This window comes from Zingiber officinale, chromosome 1B, assembly GCF_018446385.1.
Source record: "Zingiber officinale cultivar Zhangliang chromosome 1B, Zo_v1.1, whole genome shotgun sequence".
In the NCBI taxonomy this organism is placed as follows: domain Eukaryota; kingdom Viridiplantae; phylum Streptophyta; class Magnoliopsida; order Zingiberales; family Zingiberaceae; genus Zingiber; species Zingiber officinale.
In genome coordinates this window covers 79,475,329-79,497,586 of record NC_055986.1, presented here as the reverse complement: position 1 = coordinate 79,497,586, position 22,258 = coordinate 79,475,329, and the positions used below count along the sequence as shown (strand labels likewise).

Sequence of the window (22,258 nt, the reverse complement as noted above, 5' to 3'; positions counted from 1 at the left end):
CTGATCGGTCTGGAGACCGATCAGGAGGCAACGCAACCTCGCGAGAAGAAAGCCGTGGATCGGTCTGCTGACCGATCCACCCATGGCCTGATCGATCGGCAAGACCGATCAGGCTTACCGATCAGGCATAAGCCTGATCGGTCTGTGGACCGATCAGGGCTTCGATCGCGACACCTGATCGGTCTGGGGATCGATCAGGTGACAAACAGAAGCTTCATGCGCCTAGGCTGATCGGTCGATCAGGGTTCTAGCCGTTGCGACACAACGGCTAGTTTCTTCGCTGTCTTCTTCGCAGGTATAAAGGGGTCGAGGGCTGTTGCTGCACAAATTCTTCTTCTTCTTCTTCTTCCTTCCTGTTGCGAAGTGCTGTTGTGCTTGAGCTTTGTTGAGCTCCTCCTTGTCGAAGCTTCGCGTGAGCTTCATTCAACGACTGGATCAGCTGCTGCTGAGTTGCTTGTTGCATCTGTCCGTGAAGTTGCTACTTCATCCGGGACCCCAGTCGACGAGAAGGCAAGCTACTGTGTTTACATTCCTGTTGTATTTTGTTCTTGCTATTCTCTTGTACTCTTAGCTTGCTGTTGCAAGTGATTGTGGCGAGGTTTCTCCACCCACAAGGAGTTTGATTTAGCCGGTTTTCCGGGGACTCATCCACCGACGGATTGATAGGCTTCGTCCACCTTACGGACACGCCGAGGAGTAGGAGTTTCATCTCCGAACCTCGTTACATCCTTGCGTAGAGGTTTGATTTCTTCTCCTGTTTTTTTTCTGCATTTAGTTTCTGCTGCGCTAACCCTAGTTTGTAGAAAGAAACGCGAGCAATTGGGGTCGGCTATTCACACCCCCCCTCTCTAGCCGTACGAAGAGATCCTAACATTATCGACCCAAGTTATAGAAACTTCTTCGTTCTTATTGTTGTTAATCATAAGATGTGAGACTAAAGAGAACTTAAGAAAATTATTGATGAAAAAAATTCTCAATAATACGTCGCATCTAAGTTTCAAACTCTAGATCCTGATTGATTAATCAGAAAAATTTTCAATAATACGTCGTAGTTGAGTCTTGAATTTTAGATTCCTGATTATTTATTAAGAAATTTTTTTAATAATACATCAAGTTAAGTCTTGAATTTTAGATCCTTGTTTGTAAAAATTACTAATAAATCTTGAAATTATTTTAGGTGTGTAAAGAAAAAAAAAAGAAAGGATACTTTAATTTTGAGATTTAGTAAATTAACTGACAATTAGTTAATAAAGGTTTCGATTTTTAATAAAATAGTAAAATTATTAAAACTATTTAGATATAAAAAATATAATAATAATAATAATGATGAGATCAATTATTTAGATTTTTCTATATTATATTTTTACTATATTTTTTAAAATAATAATAATAATAATAATAATAATATTTTTCTAAGGATGAGGGACGTAAAGGAGCATAATTATGTGGCAAGTTAGTTATGCTAACTATGTACATATAAGTCGATGACAATTAATTAAAGTTAATGATGTGTATAATTACAAATTTTAATTGGGAAGTTATTTTATTTTATTAAAATAAATATTATAATATTATTTTTATATTTAGCTCAATAAATTCGGTAAAAAAAACGTGGTCCCACTTTCCGGTGACCCCATGGGTTCGCGGCGGAGAGGGGCCGCGCGACACGAAGAGGTCGTTGAGTCGCGTGGGTTTTAAAAGGCAAAGGCTTCATCCTCCTCAACCGTGTCCCCAGATCCAGAGACGGGAAACGAAACGGCGATTGCGATCGCGATTAGTGACCTCTCCGTCGATAGCGAGTTAACCGGCCGTGGATTTCCAGTGGTGAGCTGTGACGGTGCGCAGCGGGAGACCAAAGCCCTGCAAAGCTAGAGTGAGTTTTTTTCTCTCAGGTGGGGTGCTGATTTTCTGGTTCTCCTTGTTGGTATTTGTTGAGCCGCTATGATTTTTGGCCTTCATCTTCCGCCTGATAATGAGTTGGTATTTAGGGTTGGTTATGTCATATGTTGTGTTTGGAATTCATGTATTTTTGTTGATCGGCAGTTAATTAAGTTGTTGTTTCAATCTATGGCAAGTACAAAAGTGTTCCTGCATTTGAGTTACTCTGACTTTTGCAAATTTTCTATCAATGTAATTTATGCACCCCGCTTTTGATTGTTAAAGAGGTACGTACATCACATAACCAACTATATGGTGTGAAGTGGTTAAAGAGGTAGTTTAATCTTTGGTCGCGGGTTTTTAAGATTATCCAATGTTGATGTCTATGGTGCCATCGCATTGTCGCTTGTTTGGTAAGTTGCGTTTGGTGGTATCATGATCAACTATATGGGCAAGGTGTTAGGTACTGATTGTGACGGTTGATAGTGGGGAAATCAAGATTTTCTCCTGGACAGGGAATCAAATAAATAAAAAAAATAAATCCTCCAACGCAATATCTAGTTTGAGTCAAGACAATCAAAATACAAAATCAAGTTATTGATATAAAGAGCTACAACAATCCTCTACAAGTGCTCTTATTTTGAAATTATGTAAAATTATTTCATTGTTATTTCTTCAGTCTGTTTGACTCATTTGTTCTTTCTGCCTAGCCCATTAAGTTCATTTGAAATTCTGTCTCAAGCAATCCATTATTATCAAAATTGTCTAGCTTGTCTTTGTCCAACCCCTGTAGTTCATTTGACCCTTACCCAAAAACCCATTTATTATTTTTTTTGCACTATCTCCATTCAGCTCATCCCACCCATTTGGTCCATTGTATCTGTATGACTTGATCAGTTCAGTCCATTTTATATGTGAAAATTATAATTAATATTATGTAAAGTTGGAGTACTGGATTCCACTTCTTAAACTCTGGGATGGTTGGAGGAGAATGCAATATTTTGAAAACCAGAACAAACCGGCTGGAAAACCGAACAAACCAATAACTTAAAGCTAAATTGCGATAGTTCAACTAGTTAAGAAATCCAAGTTAAACAAAATTTTAATCAGTTCATTTGGAAAAAAAAACGTGTACATGGTCTGCATTAGTAGGATTATCATCTGAACCTACATGTTTTACTTCATTTTTGAAGTATTTGTTTAAACCTCATTTTGTCTAATATTATCTACAAACTATAGATTACCATGATTTTCAATAATCAAAACCAGATTTTTTTTTTCTAGAGTGCTCGTTAAGTAGTTTGCGATATAAATTTTAATCTTTCCTTATAATGCATCATCAAATTTGTCATTTTCCTCTTTTGTGAATCTAAAAATTATCTAATTGTAGATTATTTAAAATTTAAATCTTCAAGAAGGGTGAAATAGGAGAGGGGAAATCTGATGAAGATTTAACATATATCGAAATGGAGGTGTTGGTTGTTGTTTTTTATCTAAGTAAAAGGCATTAATTTGGCATCAAGCCATATAGATTTGACATAACCAGAAGTGGCTGACTAGGTTTTGTTAAGACTGGATGGGGAACTGGGTCAATCTGTGGGAGAAAGAAATTTTGTTAAAACTCAAATAATCTTGTTCCTTTGTCTACTTGTTTCTTATCCAATTGTACTTTATTTTGTTCATATCTTGTGTTGTGAGTTGTATTATAGTCTAGTGTTTGGTTGTGATATTGGATGCATTGCAAGGTAGTTGTGTGAAATTGTACCAGCATTGCATGAGCATTGGATTACATTCTCACTGCTAGTGCAAATTTTCATGGTGAAATCCAAACAATCAAATGTTTTGAACCCGTTTATCACAGTACCTAACAGTGTGCTGAACATAATTCTTAAGTGTAATTGAATTTAGTAATTTGATCAGTATTACATGTTATTTTTTCACACACATGTATACTATATATATATTTTTTAGCATTTCTATTTACCATCATTTTATTAACTTCTTTTTTGTTACCTCTAGTTGCATACTGTTGGGTCAATTGGCTAACAGCTCTAGATAGAGGTATTAATCTCTGCACTCTTGTTCACTACAAATGGGAGTAGATTGCTCTAGTAGCCTCCATTGGTCTGTCTGAGTCTTGTATTTCTTCTTTGTTTTTCTTATGTGCTTTCCCTAATTTTTCTCTAGGTTTCACAATGGATATTTCTTGGGATGATGGGATAAGGTTATGGTCCCTCATGTGGAAAAAAGAACAGATGATGGCTAAGAAAAGGAGGTTTGTCATTCACTTATTCCTTCCTTTGTGACTCGTGTACTTGTGTTTTTATTTTTGTGGGCATTACATCACAACCTTTTTCTATAAGAACTGGAGAGGAAGCAAAGCAACTTCATTGGAAGAGCTGAATCTTTCATTGCTTCGATGAATTAAATAATATGAAACCAGTTGAATTAGGAATTTAGTTAATACCTGTTTTTTGTTTTGTCGATATTTTCTCTTATTTCTCATTGGGTTTTAAGTAAAGATTTGATTTTGTTGAGGCTTGCAAATAGTTCTGGTTGGAAATTATCAATAGGTTTGGACTTACATGACAACATAGTGAAAGAAATTCAGAAGCTAATCTCACTTTGCAATAGAAAAACTGCACATATTGTTTTAGAGATCCCTTCCTGATTAGAAATGATTGAACACTTTGTGCAGGTTACTGATGGGACCAGTAACTTCACTGGATGGGCATATAAAGAGATGCAAAAAACCACAAATTGCAACAAACTTGTAAGTTCATAGCATGATGCCTTTTTGGTATCTCTCCTTGCTTCTCTCTCTTCAAATAAAAAGCAAACATTTTATTAATTATGAAACCAATATGTTCATGCTTGCCTGGATAAGGGAGCTTATTTTTATCCTAGCAGATACTGTTTTTTATTGTCATAATTTGTAGATCAGATATTTTATTTGTTTCGAGCACAGCTAAGGGAATTGCAGAGCGCTGGAATTTAAGCTAGGATTACTTCTGGTCATCTTCTAGATCCACGTCTAGCTATTGTGTTTTCATTTGGTTGTAACTTAAGGTCCTAACTCCTAATCTCTTTGAAGAGTAACAAATAAAATGTGATATTTTGGTGCAAATAATTTTTAATAGATATGTTAGAATTAATTTGAATGAAAAGTCTCACTCAAATTCATTTATGCTACTATCAAATTTTGTTGTGATAATTATTAATTAAATACAAATCCTTTCTAATTCAGTGTTTCATGAACACATCAAACAAAAAGGTTTATTGTCATTTTCTGAGACTAAAGTTCAGTTGTTGATATCATTTATCAGTTCCATTGTCCAACTAATTAATGCCTTCATATGTTTTAGAATTGTCTTTTGATTTTTCCAACAATCTTAGACTATGTGGGGTGTTTTGTCCAACTTGAGAGGGGTTAATTATACATGTGTATCAAAACTACAAGTGGAACCTAGATTAGTGTAGCACTCATATGTAATCATCCCTCTATTTGTGTAAATAGTAATAAGGCCTAATAATTTATAGATGTTAAATTTTCTCCTACTTCTAATCTATAAATTATTAATGATATAAACATGGTTTAAAGTGTCGTGCCGAAACGAACGAAACGTCTCATTCCGCCCGACACCAGCACGACCCCCCGGCACCAGACCCACGACAGGTGCGACGTGTTGCACGACCCCGTGGTCACAGCAGAGGGATCGTTCGACCCTGCAATAGTAGCGGAGAGGTCGCATAACCCTTTCGCTATCGCCGTGAAGGCATCGTGCGACCCCTCACTTCAGAGGGGTCGCACGACCACCGTGGTCGCGCCGAAGGGGTCATGCAATCCCCACGACCATGGCTGGTCGCGCAACCCTGCGACAACACCGAAGTCGTGCGGGCTCACGAGTGGTATCAGATTTCATGTTTTTTTAATTAAACTTAGGTTAATTTTTTTAATTAACTCCTAGTTATGGTGGAGATAATCTAAAGAGACTTTATTAAACCTTAATAAAATTATCTAATTAATTTTATATTTCATTTATTTTAATTTAAAAATTATAATAAAATTTTTATTTATTTATCTATTTTCATATCTTTTCCTTTTTTAAAAGATTATTTTTTATCTTGTTTATTTTTTAAATATTTATGTTAAATATTTTAGTTTTTAATTAATATATTTTATATTTAAAAAATACCGAAACTATATCGGCATGGCACGATACGGTACCGAAATGATGACCGAAACCTCGGCACGGGTCAAAATTTTAAACCTTGGATATAAATGTATGCATGCTAAATTCTGTTTTTTATTTTTTTCTTTCATTATAATTAAACGATGTTAAACAATTTCCAATCAGCTATATGGTTTGATCCTCCATCTAACTTGGTACAAAGTTATCCAAGTACTAATATACTGATTTTTCAATAAGTTTGTTATTTATATCATGTCTTGGATGATCACTTTTCCACATAGAGGGTAGGCTTCCTTGGTGCACAGAACTAGTGTTAGATCAACAGAGCACACATAGGATAAACAAAAAAACGGCTATGTTAAGAAGGCATATTCACATGTTAATATATGCTAAAATCACAAACCTTGTAACCAAATAGTCACACTAGCAGAAAAGTTCAAATAGAACTTGCAACTTCAATGTGGTTTAATAATAAATTTACTCATTAGGTAATTATCAAAATTTAATAGTTAGTTTCTTTGTAAGTATACTAGGTTTCAAAAACAATATTTATATAAAAAATGAAAAGCATAATACTCATATGAATTTGAATAACATGTTGCACTTTGTGATATTTGCCTTTCACATTATACCATGAATGAAACACCCACCCTGAACCTTATAATAACAACATATATTTATATCCAAGGTTAAAGATCTAGTTTTGATCCTAATTTTCAGTTGTGGAACAAAATGGTTGTGGTATCATGCTGGAGCACTGACACATTTATACCTTTACTACATTGATTTATAGCATGGAGACTATTTTCCTATTGATTTATAAATTTATGGGGTTGTCACTAATTATCTATGTTAATCAAATATAGGTTAGCCTGAATTGACATTATAAGTAAATATAAAATTTATATAATATATTTTCTTCATATCACATTGTATTATTCTTTAGTATTTGTAAATTTCATTTTTTATGCATAGATTATCAATTGTTTTCTCCTTTATTAATGTTTTAGAATTTTTCACTATTCAATGCATTGGTGGATCATTGACTTGTTTTACCTAGATAGCTATTTTTATTGCCTTGCATAGGACTTAATTGAGGGGAAAAAATTTATATACCTGACTTCAAATAGTTGGGACAGATACTTGATGATGTTAGCTAATTGTATTCTTTAGTTGTTCTAATGCCCCTCGAAAATGCTATTGATCATCAAAGTTCCCGATCTCTGTGGCCTCACTTTATTTTGCTCCATTCTTTTCTGGTCTCCCATTAACTGCATTGAACACCATAAGGGAACCTTCAAATTAACCATTACTACTATGTTAATTTCTAATTGATTGATTCATGTTTTTCTTGATTTTGTTTATTTATTCTTCTAATTTAATATTCAGTTCTCATGCCATTTTTAACAAGGTATTATCTTTTAATGCATGTTGGGTACTAGAACAATGTAATGTATTTTTGTTCGTTACTAGAATGCTAGATAAGTTTGTCAAGCTATAATGGTCTTTTGCTGCTGTTGCTGCAGGTACTTGCCAGAATATTATGTTAGGAATGATGAAGTAAGTTTAACCTTCTTTTCATTCTGCAAATCTGAAAAGTAGCTAATTGACTATGATTTAAGAGAGAACCAATTGAGGCAACCTCTTTTTAATGACATAGTAGCTTGTTCTTCATAGTCGTACATAGTGAGGAAGTTTGATAACATTAATGAGAATATTTTCCATGATCTGAGAATGTAAACTATACTTTTTGTCTATACCACGTGCAGTTGAAACTAACCTAATTATTATTTGGTAAGGCAACTTTACGAAAGACTTACTATCTGACTAGTGCATTTTAGAGCATATGTTTAACATTATATATGGGTGTCCACGACAATGGTTGGTTTACTTGAGAAAACCCAATCCGATGATGGTCATGCTTTTGAAAACTACCTAACATAATTGAACTTATGTGATTATTATATTAGAATTAAAGTCAGATTAATATAAACAGAGTATGAAATTGTTAACTATTAATAAAAATACTTTGAATGGAGAGAATATAATAGATTTTCATTCCAAAAATTTAATTAAAGAAGAAAATCTAAACTGAAAAGGTGGAATGACTGATACAAGGTGGAAGTGACTTGTCCCACAAACAAGGTTTAGCTCAAATGGTATCTTTTTCACTTACATGCTCTTTGCAAGTTGGTAATGTTAGACAAAGTAAATGCTCAATAGATTATCTCAAGCATGTAAAAGCTCTAATTGACACAAGAATATGTATCTAACCACAATGCTTAGCTGACACCTTAGTTTATTAATAAATTGCACATTCCATGTACCAAATCTAAATTACACTACACAATATCACTAAGCCAAGTTTACATCTTGATATTTTTCCTGATTTATAAATGTACTACCATGGGTTTAAAAAACCCATGTTTGGAACATTATCTAGCAATATAGGCTTATTTTGAAGGAAATCACATAATGATTGTGTATTGTCATGTGTCACATATGCAGTCTACTCACATAGATAAAAATGGAATAAAATTCATAAAACCAATTTAAATTAAGCCAAGTGTCTCAAAAATCCTCGGGTCTCATTTCCCACTAGGGTAGGAAACAACTAGGGAAAGAGAGAGGATAGGGGAACAATCTATTGGAGAAGGATTGAAAAATATTTTCCTAGTGTTAATTTCTAAGGGGAAGGAAAGAGGAGGGAAATTTCTAAATTTTACTACTTTATTTGTTGAAAACATAAAAAAATAATAAAAAATAGATATGAAAATAAGATTAATTTTAAAATTTTTAAAGTTAGATTTGAGCTCCATTGTATGATCAAATGACGTCTTTGCCCAAATTGGTAGAAACCAATATAGAGGAAAATTTAGAGAAGATTTCCTTAGTGTTTCTCTTTCTTTCTCTTTTTTGGCCTGAGGAAATTGAGGGAAAGTGCTGTTGGGATGATCTTTTTGTCACCTTATCTATGTTGATGTTTCCTTATAAGTACACACCTAAAGTATCCTATTTAGTATTGCTTGCAATTGCTTTTTGAAACCTAATGCACTATTTAAACATTTCAAGTTTAAATTCACTAGAGCAATGCGATAATGGTTGAGTTTAAAAACTTGAATATGCTTATCATGTAATATTAGATTAGAATATGAGACCAACACATTACATTCGTGTCTCAATTAAGGATCCTTTTATGAGAGAGAATAAATTAGAGTAGGAGAATTTTTTTAAAAATTTATTTATTAGAGATAAGGTTATTGTTAGTGAGCTAATTGTAAACAATATATCCTTTGGCGTGTATTTTAAAGTTACAATAGTGAATATAAGTACAATAGAAGGGATTATCTAGGAAAGCAAAACCCTAATAATTTCCAAACAACTCCTATGATTTTTATTTTCTTTCATGGTTCACTAATTGAATTCTCTACTGTTTCACACAAGATTTGCATTTGACATATAAGATACAGCCCTTTCCCATTCTCAAGGTTTAGTGTGTTATGTCCCCTATATGTGATATCCTCTATGGAGATTGAGTGTTCATTCGCATGTGACACATGATCTACCCTCACTATGCTATGTACGTGACTCTCAATTAGCCTTGGTAGGATCTCTCAGCAAGAAGACACCTTCTTACTTGATCTTCATGTGCCCTTTCTATTTGTGTACATGGGCACACATCATTTAAAATATGACTAGGCGCCTCCCTAGGTGGTGGGAAGTTATTGCTTCACTTGTGTCTAGGCAGGCCTTATTAGACAACCGTTTTAAGAAGTATCCAAGGTGCACTGTCTTGGTGGTTGAGGTGGATATAAGGAATTTTTTTAACAAGTTCTTAATTGATTTTGATAATAGTTATCTATATTTTGATTTTAGCATGACACAATTATAAACTAGTTATGAGTTTTTACAATTTGAATTTATGACTGAAGTATTCAATTTAATCTTTTGTTTGGATTCTCATTTTATTGGTTTCATTGTGAAATATAAATTGTTCATTGATTTTATATATTAGTGCTTAGTTATTAATTATGACTTGATTAATTGTAAACTTATTTTGATTGATTAAGAATACAATTATTATATATATACATATATACTAGCCATCCTTAATATATTTTTCTTTTTTATTTAAATATCCACTTATGTTCATATATTAATACTATATTTATTTAAGTATAGATGATGATATAGTAGGGGATAGAACCCAATGACGTAAAATGATCCATATAGCCGATCCCACTTAGTGGGATAAGCTTTGGTTATTGTTGTATTTAAATATTGACTTAGGTCTTGACCTAGGTGCTTGTCACCTATCGCTTATGCACTAGGTAGTGGATTGATTATTTGAAATCACCTTCTAATAGTGATACATAAGTTTTACTAGCCTTCAATCTCTAGTAGTATCTCACTGACCGCTATTGCTTCATTAAAGCAAGCAAGGTTGCATGCCACCATTGCCACCTTTAGGCAAGCTTATTTGAGTACTGTAGTGTTCAACATGGAACCTATTGGTAGTCTCCCTATTTACTCTATTCTTGAGCATCAAGTGATATTTGATTTTAAATAAGTATTTGCTCTCTTAAGTCTTAACAACATCCTTTTATTTGGTGACCAATTCGCTCCCTTCCGTTCAAAGTGTCAAATTCATTAACTACTTCATAGTTTCTCTCTATCTTTTGTTTTCTATATCGTTTTGGCTCCATGATGATTATCTTGTAGAAGCTAAACATGAACAACTATGCTTCATGGGTCGTAATTATTCGAGTTTGGTTCATACACCATGGACAACTCAAACACCTAAATACACAAGATTTCAAGATTCTTGAGCCTAATGTAGCCTATGAAAGCATAGCCTAATTAATCATAAAATGCCTAACAACTTGGAAGTTCATCCCTTCAATATAAGCACACTTTGCCGCATTGTTCTACACTAGTCACTAACCTATGCTATGTTCATAGTGTAAAAATTAAACATAATAAATTTCCATTATTCATTATTTTGGTTTTAAATTGCGGTTGGAAGATCCATTGGATTTAGATTTGGTAACTAAGCTTAGTGGTGTTAATTGGGAGTTGCCAAATTAATATGCAAATACAAAGAAAATATCTTTCTTCTAAATTGGTAGTAACTAATTTGGAATAGAGTAAACTTTGTCTTGATTCATGGATCATATAGATTACAATTAATTGACATTAGTGTAAAAATTCTCTCTTGATTGTGATTGTTTACGAATAAAAATTATACATAAAAAATAGCTATAAGAAATAATATTATCTATATTTGTAACATTAGTAACCATTTTAGTTACCAAGCCAATTAATTGTTCTCTCAAACAAAGAAAAAATATTTTGAATTACGACAAGTAAATCAAACATTGTTATTGTTGCTATTGCTATAGAAACAATAAAAACTAATAATATTAGATAAATTGCTTGAAATATAACCAATATGAATATGGTAGAAATAGGCCCCAATATATATCTTGCAACAATACAACAACAACCAAGCTTTATCCCATTAGGCGGGGTTGGCTATATGGATCCTCCTATGACATTGAACTTTATGCTCTACTATATCATCATCTATATTTAAATAAATTTTATCTTATTTCATCGTTGCTAACCAAGTCTTTTTTGTCTTCCTCGTTTAATATGCGTAATTGTTATAGTTTAACATCGCCTAACTAGAGCATTTATGGGTTAATACATCTTTGTATCATCTTAAACGTTCCCTCAATAAATGCAACTTTGACTTTTTCTCTAATGTTCTTATTTCTTATCTTATCCATGGTCATAAGTCCGCACATTCACCTTTGCATCCTTATCTATGCGAGTCTCATCTTCTACTCCTGTACGTGCGTCATTGTCTAATTTTTAGCTTCATATAACATAGCAGGTTTAATAGCCTTTTTTAAAAACTTCCCTCTAAATTTTAGAGATATTTTATTATCATAAAAAACACTTGACACTCTACCCATGTCAACCATCTTAGATATCTCTTTCCACCCCTACATCCTTTTTTTTTAAAATGATAATAAATATTTAAAGCTCTCAGTTATAGGTAACTTGTCATTTTTTATCTTAACAATTCTCTTACTATGTCTAATATCGCTAAATCTAAATTCCATGTCGATTTTTACTCTACTAAATCTAAAACCTTTCACTTCTAATATTTGTCATCGAAATTTGAGTTTAACATTTACTCCTCGTATCTCATCTACTAAAACAATACCATTTGCACATTTACTATGGTAAAGTATCTTGGATGTGTCCATTGAGTTCATCCATGATTAGTATACAAAGATGAGATTTAGATTTGATTCTTAATGTAACTCTATCTTTATAGGCAACACTTTGGGTATTTCATCTGAAGTCTTCACTCTTGTCATTACATCCTCATAAATTTCCTTAATTATTTCAATATATGCTCTAACACCTTTCTTTTCTAGAATTCTCCATATTATTTTCCTCAGGACTCTGTCATAAATTTTTTCTAGGTTGGCGAATACTATGTGTAAGTCTTGCTTCTCTCGATACATTTTAATTAGTTGTTTGGGAAGATTTATAACTTTTATTTTCAATCTTTCAAGCATGAATCAAAATCGATTTTCAATCGCTATGTTCTCCTTCCTTCGTGTTTTTTTCTATTACTCTTTTCCCAAATTTCATGGTATAAGTCATTAACTTAATACTCCTATAATTCACACAATTTTATATGTCTTCTTTGTTTTTTTTTACAAAGTGACTAGAGTAGCTACCCTTTAGTGATTTGACATCTTTTTCATTTTTAATGTTAGGTTAAATAACTTCATACCTAGGGATTTCTATATCTCTATCGGAATATCATTTGTTCCATCACTTTTTCATTTTGCACCCTATTTAAATCTTGTTCTACTTTTGAAGTTTTAATTATATAATAAAATTTTAAATTACTAAACTCCTGATCTACTTAAATTACCTAAGTTAAATTTGTCACTTAAACTTTTATTAATGAAAATACGTCTTCCATCACTCTTTTATTTCCTCATCATTCATTAGAACCCTATTGCATTTATTTTTAATGCATCTTATTTGAGTAAGATCTCTAATTTTTCTCTCTTTTGCTTTAGTTATTCTATGAATATCCTTTTCCTCTTTTTTTTTAAACTAATTTTCCCTATAAACATTCAAAAGTTTCATTCTTGGCTTCACTTATCGCTTTCTTAACATCTTTCCTTTCTATTGTATACTTTTTAAAATTTTCTTCATTCTTACAAGTATATATTGACTTATAGGCACTTCGCTTTTCTTCTCATGTAGTTTCTCGTTCCACCTATAAGATTCTTTACTGGGTGGTGCATGTCCTTTTGAGTCACCAACTATGCTCTTGACCACCATTTTCAAATTTAATGTCATCTTATCTCATGTCGTATTTGAGTCACTATGTACTTTTCCTAACAATTGTGCTCCTATTCTATCCTTAAATATACTTTGCTTCTCATCTTTTAACTTCTACCACTTGGTTCGAGGAGACATGCACGTCTGCCTTTTATTGATACTATGTTTGAGGAGCATATCTAACATTACTAACCTATGTTGAGTAGTTAAATATTCTCAAGGGATGACTTTACATTTTTATAAATCTTTCTATTCTTACTATAAGATACTCAATTTGCGATTTATTGTTTTCATTTTTAAACGTAACCAAGTAGGTTACTTGTTATTCTCTTTTCTTGAAAAACATATTAATTATTATAAATCCATATGCTATTGCCAAATCTAATATAGCTTTTCTTTCTTCATTTCCTATTCTAAAATCATAATCACGATGCACCCTATCATATTTCTTATTTTTTACGCAATATGTATATTTAAATATCCTATTATTAAAATCATCTCATTTAGCGATTTTTTTTTTTTATACTAGCTTATCTAGTATTTTCATCTAATCTTACTTGAGATACATATATGCTAATTTCTTTTAACACGCTATCTTGAGAGTTATAATCTTATCTCTACCTAACTACTTTGACTTTATCCTTAATGAACTATTTATAACAATAGCTAGCTCATTTCTTATTTCACTCCTTATGTACTATAACTTAAAATCTGAATTCTCTATCATCTCTTCCTTCTCTCCTATTCATTTTATCTCTTGTAAAAATAAAATATTAATTGTTCTCCTAATTATCATATCTACTACTCCATTACATTCTTATATTGCATGATTCAAATCTAAGACAATTTCCTATAATATTCGTTTATATCCAACTTATGGTTCGAGAACTCTAGCATATTTAATGCTACACGTAAGTTCTCATGGAGATATAACGATCTTTGCCGTTATATTACAATCAGATCCTGCAATACGTTCTTTCCGGGGAACAACCTAATACAATACTTTGATGAATTAATTCATAGAACATTCGCTTGTCTTTGAGATCGACATTGACGATTTTATATATCTTACAATAATATGAACGCTAAATGTTATTTTGAAGGCCACGAATGAACATTTTAGATAGAATTCCATATTCCTCCACCTTACTCCTTGCTAACCTGGTAAGGTTGGGGATGTGAGTTATGTTGTAGTGGAAACACACCACCTTGTTCCCATTGGCGAGGTCCTGAATCATATCATATCTAAATTCCACTTCGATTTCAAAGAACTCATCCATCCTCTTCTTAGCTATTTAGCTGGCCTTGCCAAATTCACATCAACTTATGCCTAAGACTTACTTTGTAACGACCCGGCCCCTTGGGCGGCACTCACTTGGCTATCAGGATTCATAAACTCTAGTACTTAGCCTGGAGGTCTAGAGTTTGAATCCTAGGGAAGGCAAAAATCCACTGGCTAGGAGTGGGAAGTCCTAGTGAGTAAGGGGTCGCCAAATGGGCCGCCAGTTGGGCCGTCCAAGGGACCGCCAAGGGGCCACCAGTTGGGCCACCCAAGGGCCGAGGGGCCGGGTCGTTACATACTTTACCAGCATCATTTATGCTTGGGATTCTTTTAAACTTCGATAGATAAAGTGAAATTTTTGATAAATTTTAGGAAGTCAAAATTAAATTTCCTCAAAATATATTTTTACATATTAACTTCCATTTCTAATGTTATTGTCTTTGTTATTAAAATTATATTGGACCAATCAAGTAAAATCAAACCCGAGTCATGTCTGCTTAGATTCCTTAATTTTTTTTTTTGGTAATCTAGTATCCAGCTCTTCGAACCGACTAATCCTGGAGGTGACGTGCTCAGTCAACGGAAGTTTTCCACGGGCCATCGGGGCAAATCAGGAAGTACTCGCGGAGGCCCATCCAAGCGGCCAACGTTTTAGGGTTGTCGTCTCACTGAAGGAAAATCCCTGCAATGCATCGCAATTAAGATTTGACCCTTAGATGTCTGGTTAACCACTTGGAGGACCTAACCACTGTACTATAGCCTTGGGGGTTGCTTAGATTCCTTAATTGAATTGAGAGTGTATGTCTTAGGCAAAAATCACAAACCTTAGAGAAAATTAACTAGTTTTTGAATGGATTTGTCAAATTCTTCATAAAAGTCCATTTATCTAATTCACTATGTGATGAATATATGTCTTTTTTATTTTACCCTAACCTAACTTACCCCTTGTCAAAAAATAAAAATGAAATGTCCCTCCCATTTCCCAGTGCCACCTTTAATATGATACTATCCTTAGCCTTTCATAACCTTGACCTCAACTACCTTGAGCCAAACATCCCACCTCCTTTGATGCTCCCGTACCACCATCAACACTTCTCTATACCTTGCTCCTACATAGTAGAGTGAACACTTGACCACTCTCCTAGTGCGGCATAATAAATGACACCATCAAGCCATTCCAACCACTTCACACATAGTTGTGGTTGACTTCAGCCACTTTGCGTCCAATCATTTTCAATTACCCAAGACAACAAACTCAACACTCATCAACACAATAGCCGACCTAAATTCAATGATCCCAAGACCAATCAAGCATCAATAAGCGAGAGCCTATTATCCTCTTTGTTTTCCCCCTTTCATAGACTGCTTTTTGTTGTAGAAATCTACAACCGCATAGTAATTGGTTGTTTTCTATTACCCATATTGTTAATTATGGTAACTACGTTTGCACCTTCAATAATTGCTTGTACTGTCCAACTAGTTATCTTGTCTTGTTTCTATATGCTGGAAAACTATGACAAACTTAAAAGGAATTTATAGTCAAGTCTTAGAAACTACTGTTTACTTTAATGTCAATATTCCATAAAAGTTTAGAATATGATGATTGAGATCTTACTAGGATGGTGAGGGGTTTGGTACAAGATATTTATGTAAAGTCCTACCAAATCTGAACCTTATTGTAAATCACAATTCCAATTATTTTGACTGTTTTTGCTCTTAGGATTATAAGAACCAACAGACCAGTCCCATATTTTGACAAATACAGTTCATTCTGTTTTCTATGTAATATAGGAGCTGATGTGAAAAATACTATAAATGTAATTTCAAGTAGAAAATTTGTCTAAAATGGCTTAGATCCTTTCATTCTTATTCTTGAACGGTCAAAGAAATTTCAATTTCCTCTAGCTGAACGGTTTTAAGAGTGAAACATTATTTTTCTTTTAGTATGGTCTTTTCCTATAAGCATGCTACCTTATTAATGATGCTCAATTAATTTGTTTTGTTCTTTGCTTGAAAATTTTTATTGTTAACCTTATCCTTTGATAGGTCACCGCTGATTATGTAAGAACAGCTATTGAAAGAAGTTTCTCATGTGATGGTAAAGGCAACAATCAAATGATTCAAGACTATTTACAGCTTGTTCACATGCATGTTGAGAAAAATAAATGCAATAATGGTCTCCAAGTGAAGCAAAAACAAAATGCAGTAAGAAACAAAGAGAAGTTTGTTCATGAAACTCCTACCTTTCAATTTTGCCTGAAGTCTATTAACAATATGTTGGAAGCACTTGATGAAATGTCCCATCAGGATCTTACTGCAACAAATAGGAAACTTAGAAGTGTATCACTGAAATTAAAATTTCCACTCACTCGCTTTACTGGAAGCAGGGAATTGCTTATTGAGCGATTAAAGAAAAAGTTCCAAAAGTTTATATCAAAACTTAGCGATGGGGATGCATTGCCAGAACCTTTATTCAATGCACTCTCTGTGATTTATTTGTCTTTCATGCATAGATCCCGGCATATTGATATGGTAAAATCAAAGTTTTACCCTTTCTCACCTGATGTAGCAGCTTTGCAGAGCAATATTATAAAAGCACTTGGGGTGCTTCCAAAAGTTAAAAATGATGAATTGAAAGATATACATGCCTTACTGGATCCGGAAGCTAAAGTTCCTCCAAGACGTTTCAAGTGTGCACTTCGGAATTACTTGATAGAGTACTTGTTTGAATGCAATGAAATAGATATCACACAGGAGTTATTAAATATCATTCATTTAATAAACCAAAGGATGCATAGTCAGACTGTTACACTCTCTACAAAGACAATAGAAGAGGAGGTTGAAGTTGTAATGGTTTCCAGCTGTCACCTTAATCAAATTATGTCAAGCCCACTTTCAGATCAGAGTGATGATGAGAATCTTTTACATGGGTTTGGAAATAATGAAAGTGCGGATGCTTTTAGTTTGGCTGGAACTGATTATTTCTTGTGTCTTAGTGAAAATGAAGATGGGGAGGTATATGGGTGTTGCTCTAACTTTGAAGCTGGAGCTACTGGGCAAGCCACTCCTAGTACAGATCTTTCCTTTCAAAAAGTGGTCACTGAGGAAATTAATCTGAACAGTAAAGGAAGTCCTGCATTTGAGCAAGATGATGTAGATGAGGAGAAACCTTGTCTTGAAGAAGCTGCAAATTTTGGTCTTGATAGAACTACCCAAAACTCAAAAAGCTTGAGACTCAAATCTAATCAAGAAGTTTGTGACGAGACATCACTGGTTGCTTATAAATTGATTGGCTCGATACTTGATAACTTACTAAAAACTGAAGGCACAGTTGTAGATTTGTCGACAAGATGCTACTTAAATGGTGGATTATCAGATCCTGCAGATTTGTCAGGTATGAAATTGTCACAAGAGAACAAATGTTTTCCTCAATGGCGCTTTCCACATAAACCTTCTAATTAATGATTCAATTGACATGCCAGATGCTGAAGGCGTGCTGAACACTTCAAAAATAAATTATGAGCGTCATATGCTTGTTCAAACTGTTGAAGAGCTAGTACCTTCCTTGTCGAAGAGGTTTGTTTAATTTACCTTGGGAAATTTTTTGCACTATCTAAACTTCTATTTTTGTTGGTAAAATTGACTTCGATGGCTGACCTTGAACTTTCCCATATGTTATTGATATTGTAGTTGTATTAGAAGAATGAAGAATTTCATGGGTATCTGATTCAGTTTCTATCCCAAGGATAATTCAAGGATGCAAAAAAAAGTATTTGGTGGAAAACTTTAATTCTTTGGTGTTCCTGTTGGCACGCTGCTAACAGCTTTTGCTGTCCCTAGAGCCAAAGCAAGAGTACATTATGAAAATTTTCATCTTGGCTAAACAGAATACTTTCACTGAGGTAATGAAGTAATCACAGTGATTACTGAGACCTTTTCCAGCTTTTGTAATGTTTTCATCATGAGAACATTTTCTAAAGATATCTAGAGAAATAGCTGAAAATTGTATGACTTAGTTTTACTTGATAGATGTAAAAAAATGTGTGGCCATGATCAAGCTTACAAATTCCATGTTAGGGCCCTTTCTCTTCCTCTCACTCAACATGTGAGTGCCTCCCCACAAATCCTTCCCTTACTCTTTCCATCTACTTCAGCTCCGTGCGACCTAACTCCTCCCTTGCATCACTTGTTTCCTTTCGCTTGACTCTTCTCCCTATTTGACCCATTAACTACCCTACCCTATGTATTACAACCCTTTGGAGCCCTCACTTGTAGCCATCTCTCTTCTTCCTCTTTGGTCTTTTACATGTGCATAATCATTCATTTTCATCTCCAGCCCTAGGACTTCCTCATTTGGCATTTATTGTACGGAAAAAACAACTTGGTTGCTTTGAGACTCACAAGTAAAAGTGATTTCTGCCATTGGACTAATCGTGAAGGAATTATTGCCGATCGACTATGGTCTCTTGACATTATGCTTAGGAAATATGTTGGCACATATAGGTGATCTCCTTTTGTGTTTTTACAATTTGTTTCAACCACTGAAAGTATTAATATTTTTAGTAATTGATCACGTGCACAATGCACTTCTTGAAGCAGACATTCCTTAATACATTTTCTTAAATATACATTAAAAAATATATAGCCCTTATGATGGAATATCCCGTGGTCAAGTATTTGGTTGAATATTAGTTGTGCTTCTTAGGTGAGAATATGCATCCTTTTGCTCTGTTTTCATTTCCTTAGCTAAAAAAGATAGGAAAAAATGATATAGTATATGCATTCCCGTGGAATGATGCATGGTTAATAAATGAGTTGTCAAATGAGCTTAGCTAGTATTAAGAGTAAAAACATAAAATTCTTGAGTGAAATTAAATTTGCATGGATAAAAATGAGAAGATTCACTTTAGGCAACCCATCCAAAATCATAAGGGAATGATAATAAATTCATACATATGTTATTGAAATATGTTGAGGCATATAAAACAAACTTGCATGTGAGACGTCTCTCTCTTTTTATTTGTTTCTTTGTGGTGGGGTGGAAAATTTAAGTCACAAATAGATGTGATAATGTTTGTCAAGTTCATTCCTAGAATGTGGTTTTATTTTGTGAGTGTCTGAAGTCCATATATATCAGGTAGGCCTAGGTAGATCACTTGTGTCGAAATATGGAAGGATTATAAGAATCCTAATTGAAACATTTACATTTCTCTCACACACTATGGGTTTTCCCGTTAATTTCCAATGAAACCTCCTCCCCTAACTCCTATTCTACTAATGAATTAGTCCTCGGGGCTATGGTGCAGTGGAAGGATTCTCAGTTGTCACCCAAACACCCACAGTTCGATTCCAAGCTACAGTACGTCTGTAGAGTTTTTTTCTCTAAATGAGACTCGCAACCAAGGGATGCTGGGCTTTTGAGCCGCCCACCGCGAGCGCTTCCCTTTTACCCTAACAGAAAACTTCCGTGGAGCCGGACCGGTCACCCCAGGTTCGACGTTACCTGACCTGGTTAATTATTTTACTTTTTATTCTACTAATGAATTACCTATAATAATTTGGATGAGCAATACGAAATATTTTATGTAGGAATCGTTTTTTGTTGAAAATTATTCCTTGGTTATTGCTGATAATTTTCCTACAAATCAAACATAGGAATAGTTATCCCTAGTCCATTCATTCTTTACTTTATTTCCTCTACATTACTAGCCCATTCCTTTCCTACTACTGTTCCCACTTCATGAACTTAATGAAGAGTTGGTTTTAGTTACATCATATGTTGGCCAATTGTGAATGTGGTAACCAAATCTAATCAATTTAGATGATTTTCCAAGAGGATGTGCAATGCAATCAAGATTTGGGGATAAATTTAGGTTTCCTTTAAAAATAAGTTCTAAATTTCTACAATTTATTGAATTTTAATAATTTTAAAGGTTTAAAGTTGTTTAGATTTTTTAGAAAAAGTTGATTTTTGGAATAAAGTAGGCGGTTATTTTTGAAAGAAGTGGCCTTATTTTAAGTTTATAAAAGGGGTTAGGATCCAATGTTTTGGTTATCTTTAATTTACGAACAATACAACCCCAGCTGCTGTTTTATCAGTGGCCGGGATTTAATCTTGCTTAAATGGCTCAGATCTGATAGCTTGGAAGAGAATCTCATGCAATGACTGTCCATGACCCTTCATACTAGCAATGTTTCTTTTTCTCTAGCTCTAGTATTTCAGTCATCAGTCTTGCTGCATTTTTATTATCTACTTCGAATGATCTACTATGACAATGAGGGAACATCTTTCACTCATTCATATTTTTGCTATTTTCAGCATTATCCTTGTCTATCATGAGAATCTTAGAAGATTGGGTGGAAACATGTTTGTTGTTTTTTCAAATTTGCCAGGGCAATGGTAAATGCAGCAAGAATTTGTGCTTGAAGATCTTGGCAATAAATAATAAAAAAATGTTGAAAGAGCAAAGCAGCTGGTCCAGAAAGAACAATGCATCAAAGAGTGCTCCTTCACGCAACTTGGATGTTAGAATTCTTTGGTATTTGGATGATACCCAATCCCTGGTATTATCTAAGCTGGATGAGCATCATAGTAATCCACCTTGATCCTCCTGTCATTTTTGTAGTCTGCATGATCACTCTTTTTTTTTTTTGAAACATTGTAGTTTTTTTGCTATAGCCTATTCAAATGATTGCTTCTTTTTTTCCCTTGTTCACTGCTGGTGTAAAGATAGCATAGAAATAAGCTAAAGAGACAGGAACTTATCATGAACTTGAAATATCATGCCTGTTTCTTGTGTCAATGTACTCAAAATAGGTCTTTATTTCGAAATAGGAGAAAGAAACATAAACCCTGAGATGAATATAGAAGTTAACTTTGGGTTGCTGTTCAAAGATAATCTTGCTGTGCGAATAACATACCTAGGGCTCTTAAATGAGTAATTTTCCCTTATCAGTTTCTTACCATTTAGCTTGTTGGGTGTTTAAATAGTTCCATCAAGTCCACTTCGAGGGGAGGGAATGGCAACTGCAGAAAAAGGATGTATGGTTCTCTCTTTTGTAGAAGACTTTCTAGCTTTCCAAGCTTTATATCCAAACCACTTCCTTGAAATGGCTTGCAAAAGATCCTTTAGGCATGTTTGAGATGAGGTGGGCATAGGTTTCAATGAAATTGAGCTCAGAGGGGGGCTCATGACGGATGTGCAGAATCAATTGTGTGTGTAGGCGAAGGCAAGGTCATGACAAATTCGACCTAGCTTAGCTTGGTGACACTTTCTATTTGATATTTGTTTAGAACCATCTAACGTTGATAGTAGTTTGACTGTATTAGTGGACCGCATCTAAATGTTCAACGCCCCAATTGAACTTACTCACTTGACCATGCTTTGATGGCCTGATATGTTTGGTGTAAATTGAGCAAAGAGAGATTTAGTAAATTGAATGATAGGTGATCAAATGATAAAATGAAATGATAGTCACAGCTTTAATGAAGCAAATTGATGGTTGGACAAACATGTGGCAAAAG

At 33.9% G+C, this 22,258-nt stretch overlaps 1 protein-coding gene across 5 annotated transcripts; it reads left to right on the top strand.

Moving 5' to 3' along the window:
• The first annotated feature begins 1,632 nt into the window (after nt 1-1,632).
• Nucleotides 1,633-22,205, top strand: LOC121968216. Of its 5 annotated transcripts, none has more exons than XR_006108015.1 (9): nt 1,633-1,873; nt 3,898-3,939; nt 4,066-4,153; nt 4,577-4,651; nt 7,598-7,631; nt 16,780-18,127; nt 18,216-18,309; nt 18,424-18,635; nt 21,127-22,205. XR_006108015.1 is itself a non-coding variant. In XM_042518701.1 (8 exons), exons 3-8 carry the CDS (start codon nt 4,074-4,076, stop codon nt 21,158-21,160), a joined length of 1,665 nt encoding a protein of 554 aa, XP_042374635.1. In that variant the 5' UTR covers nt 1,633-1,873; nt 3,898-3,939; nt 4,066-4,073; the 3' UTR covers nt 21,161-22,205. The 5 variants fall into 5 exon arrangements, 3 of the variants coding, with proteins under 3 accessions (XP_042374635.1, XP_042374617.1, XP_042374623.1); XR_006108014.1 differs by having other exon boundaries at nt 21,053-22,205; XM_042518701.1 differs by lacking the exon at nt 18,424-18,635.
• The last annotated feature ends 53 nt before the right edge of the window (nt 22,206-22,258 follow it).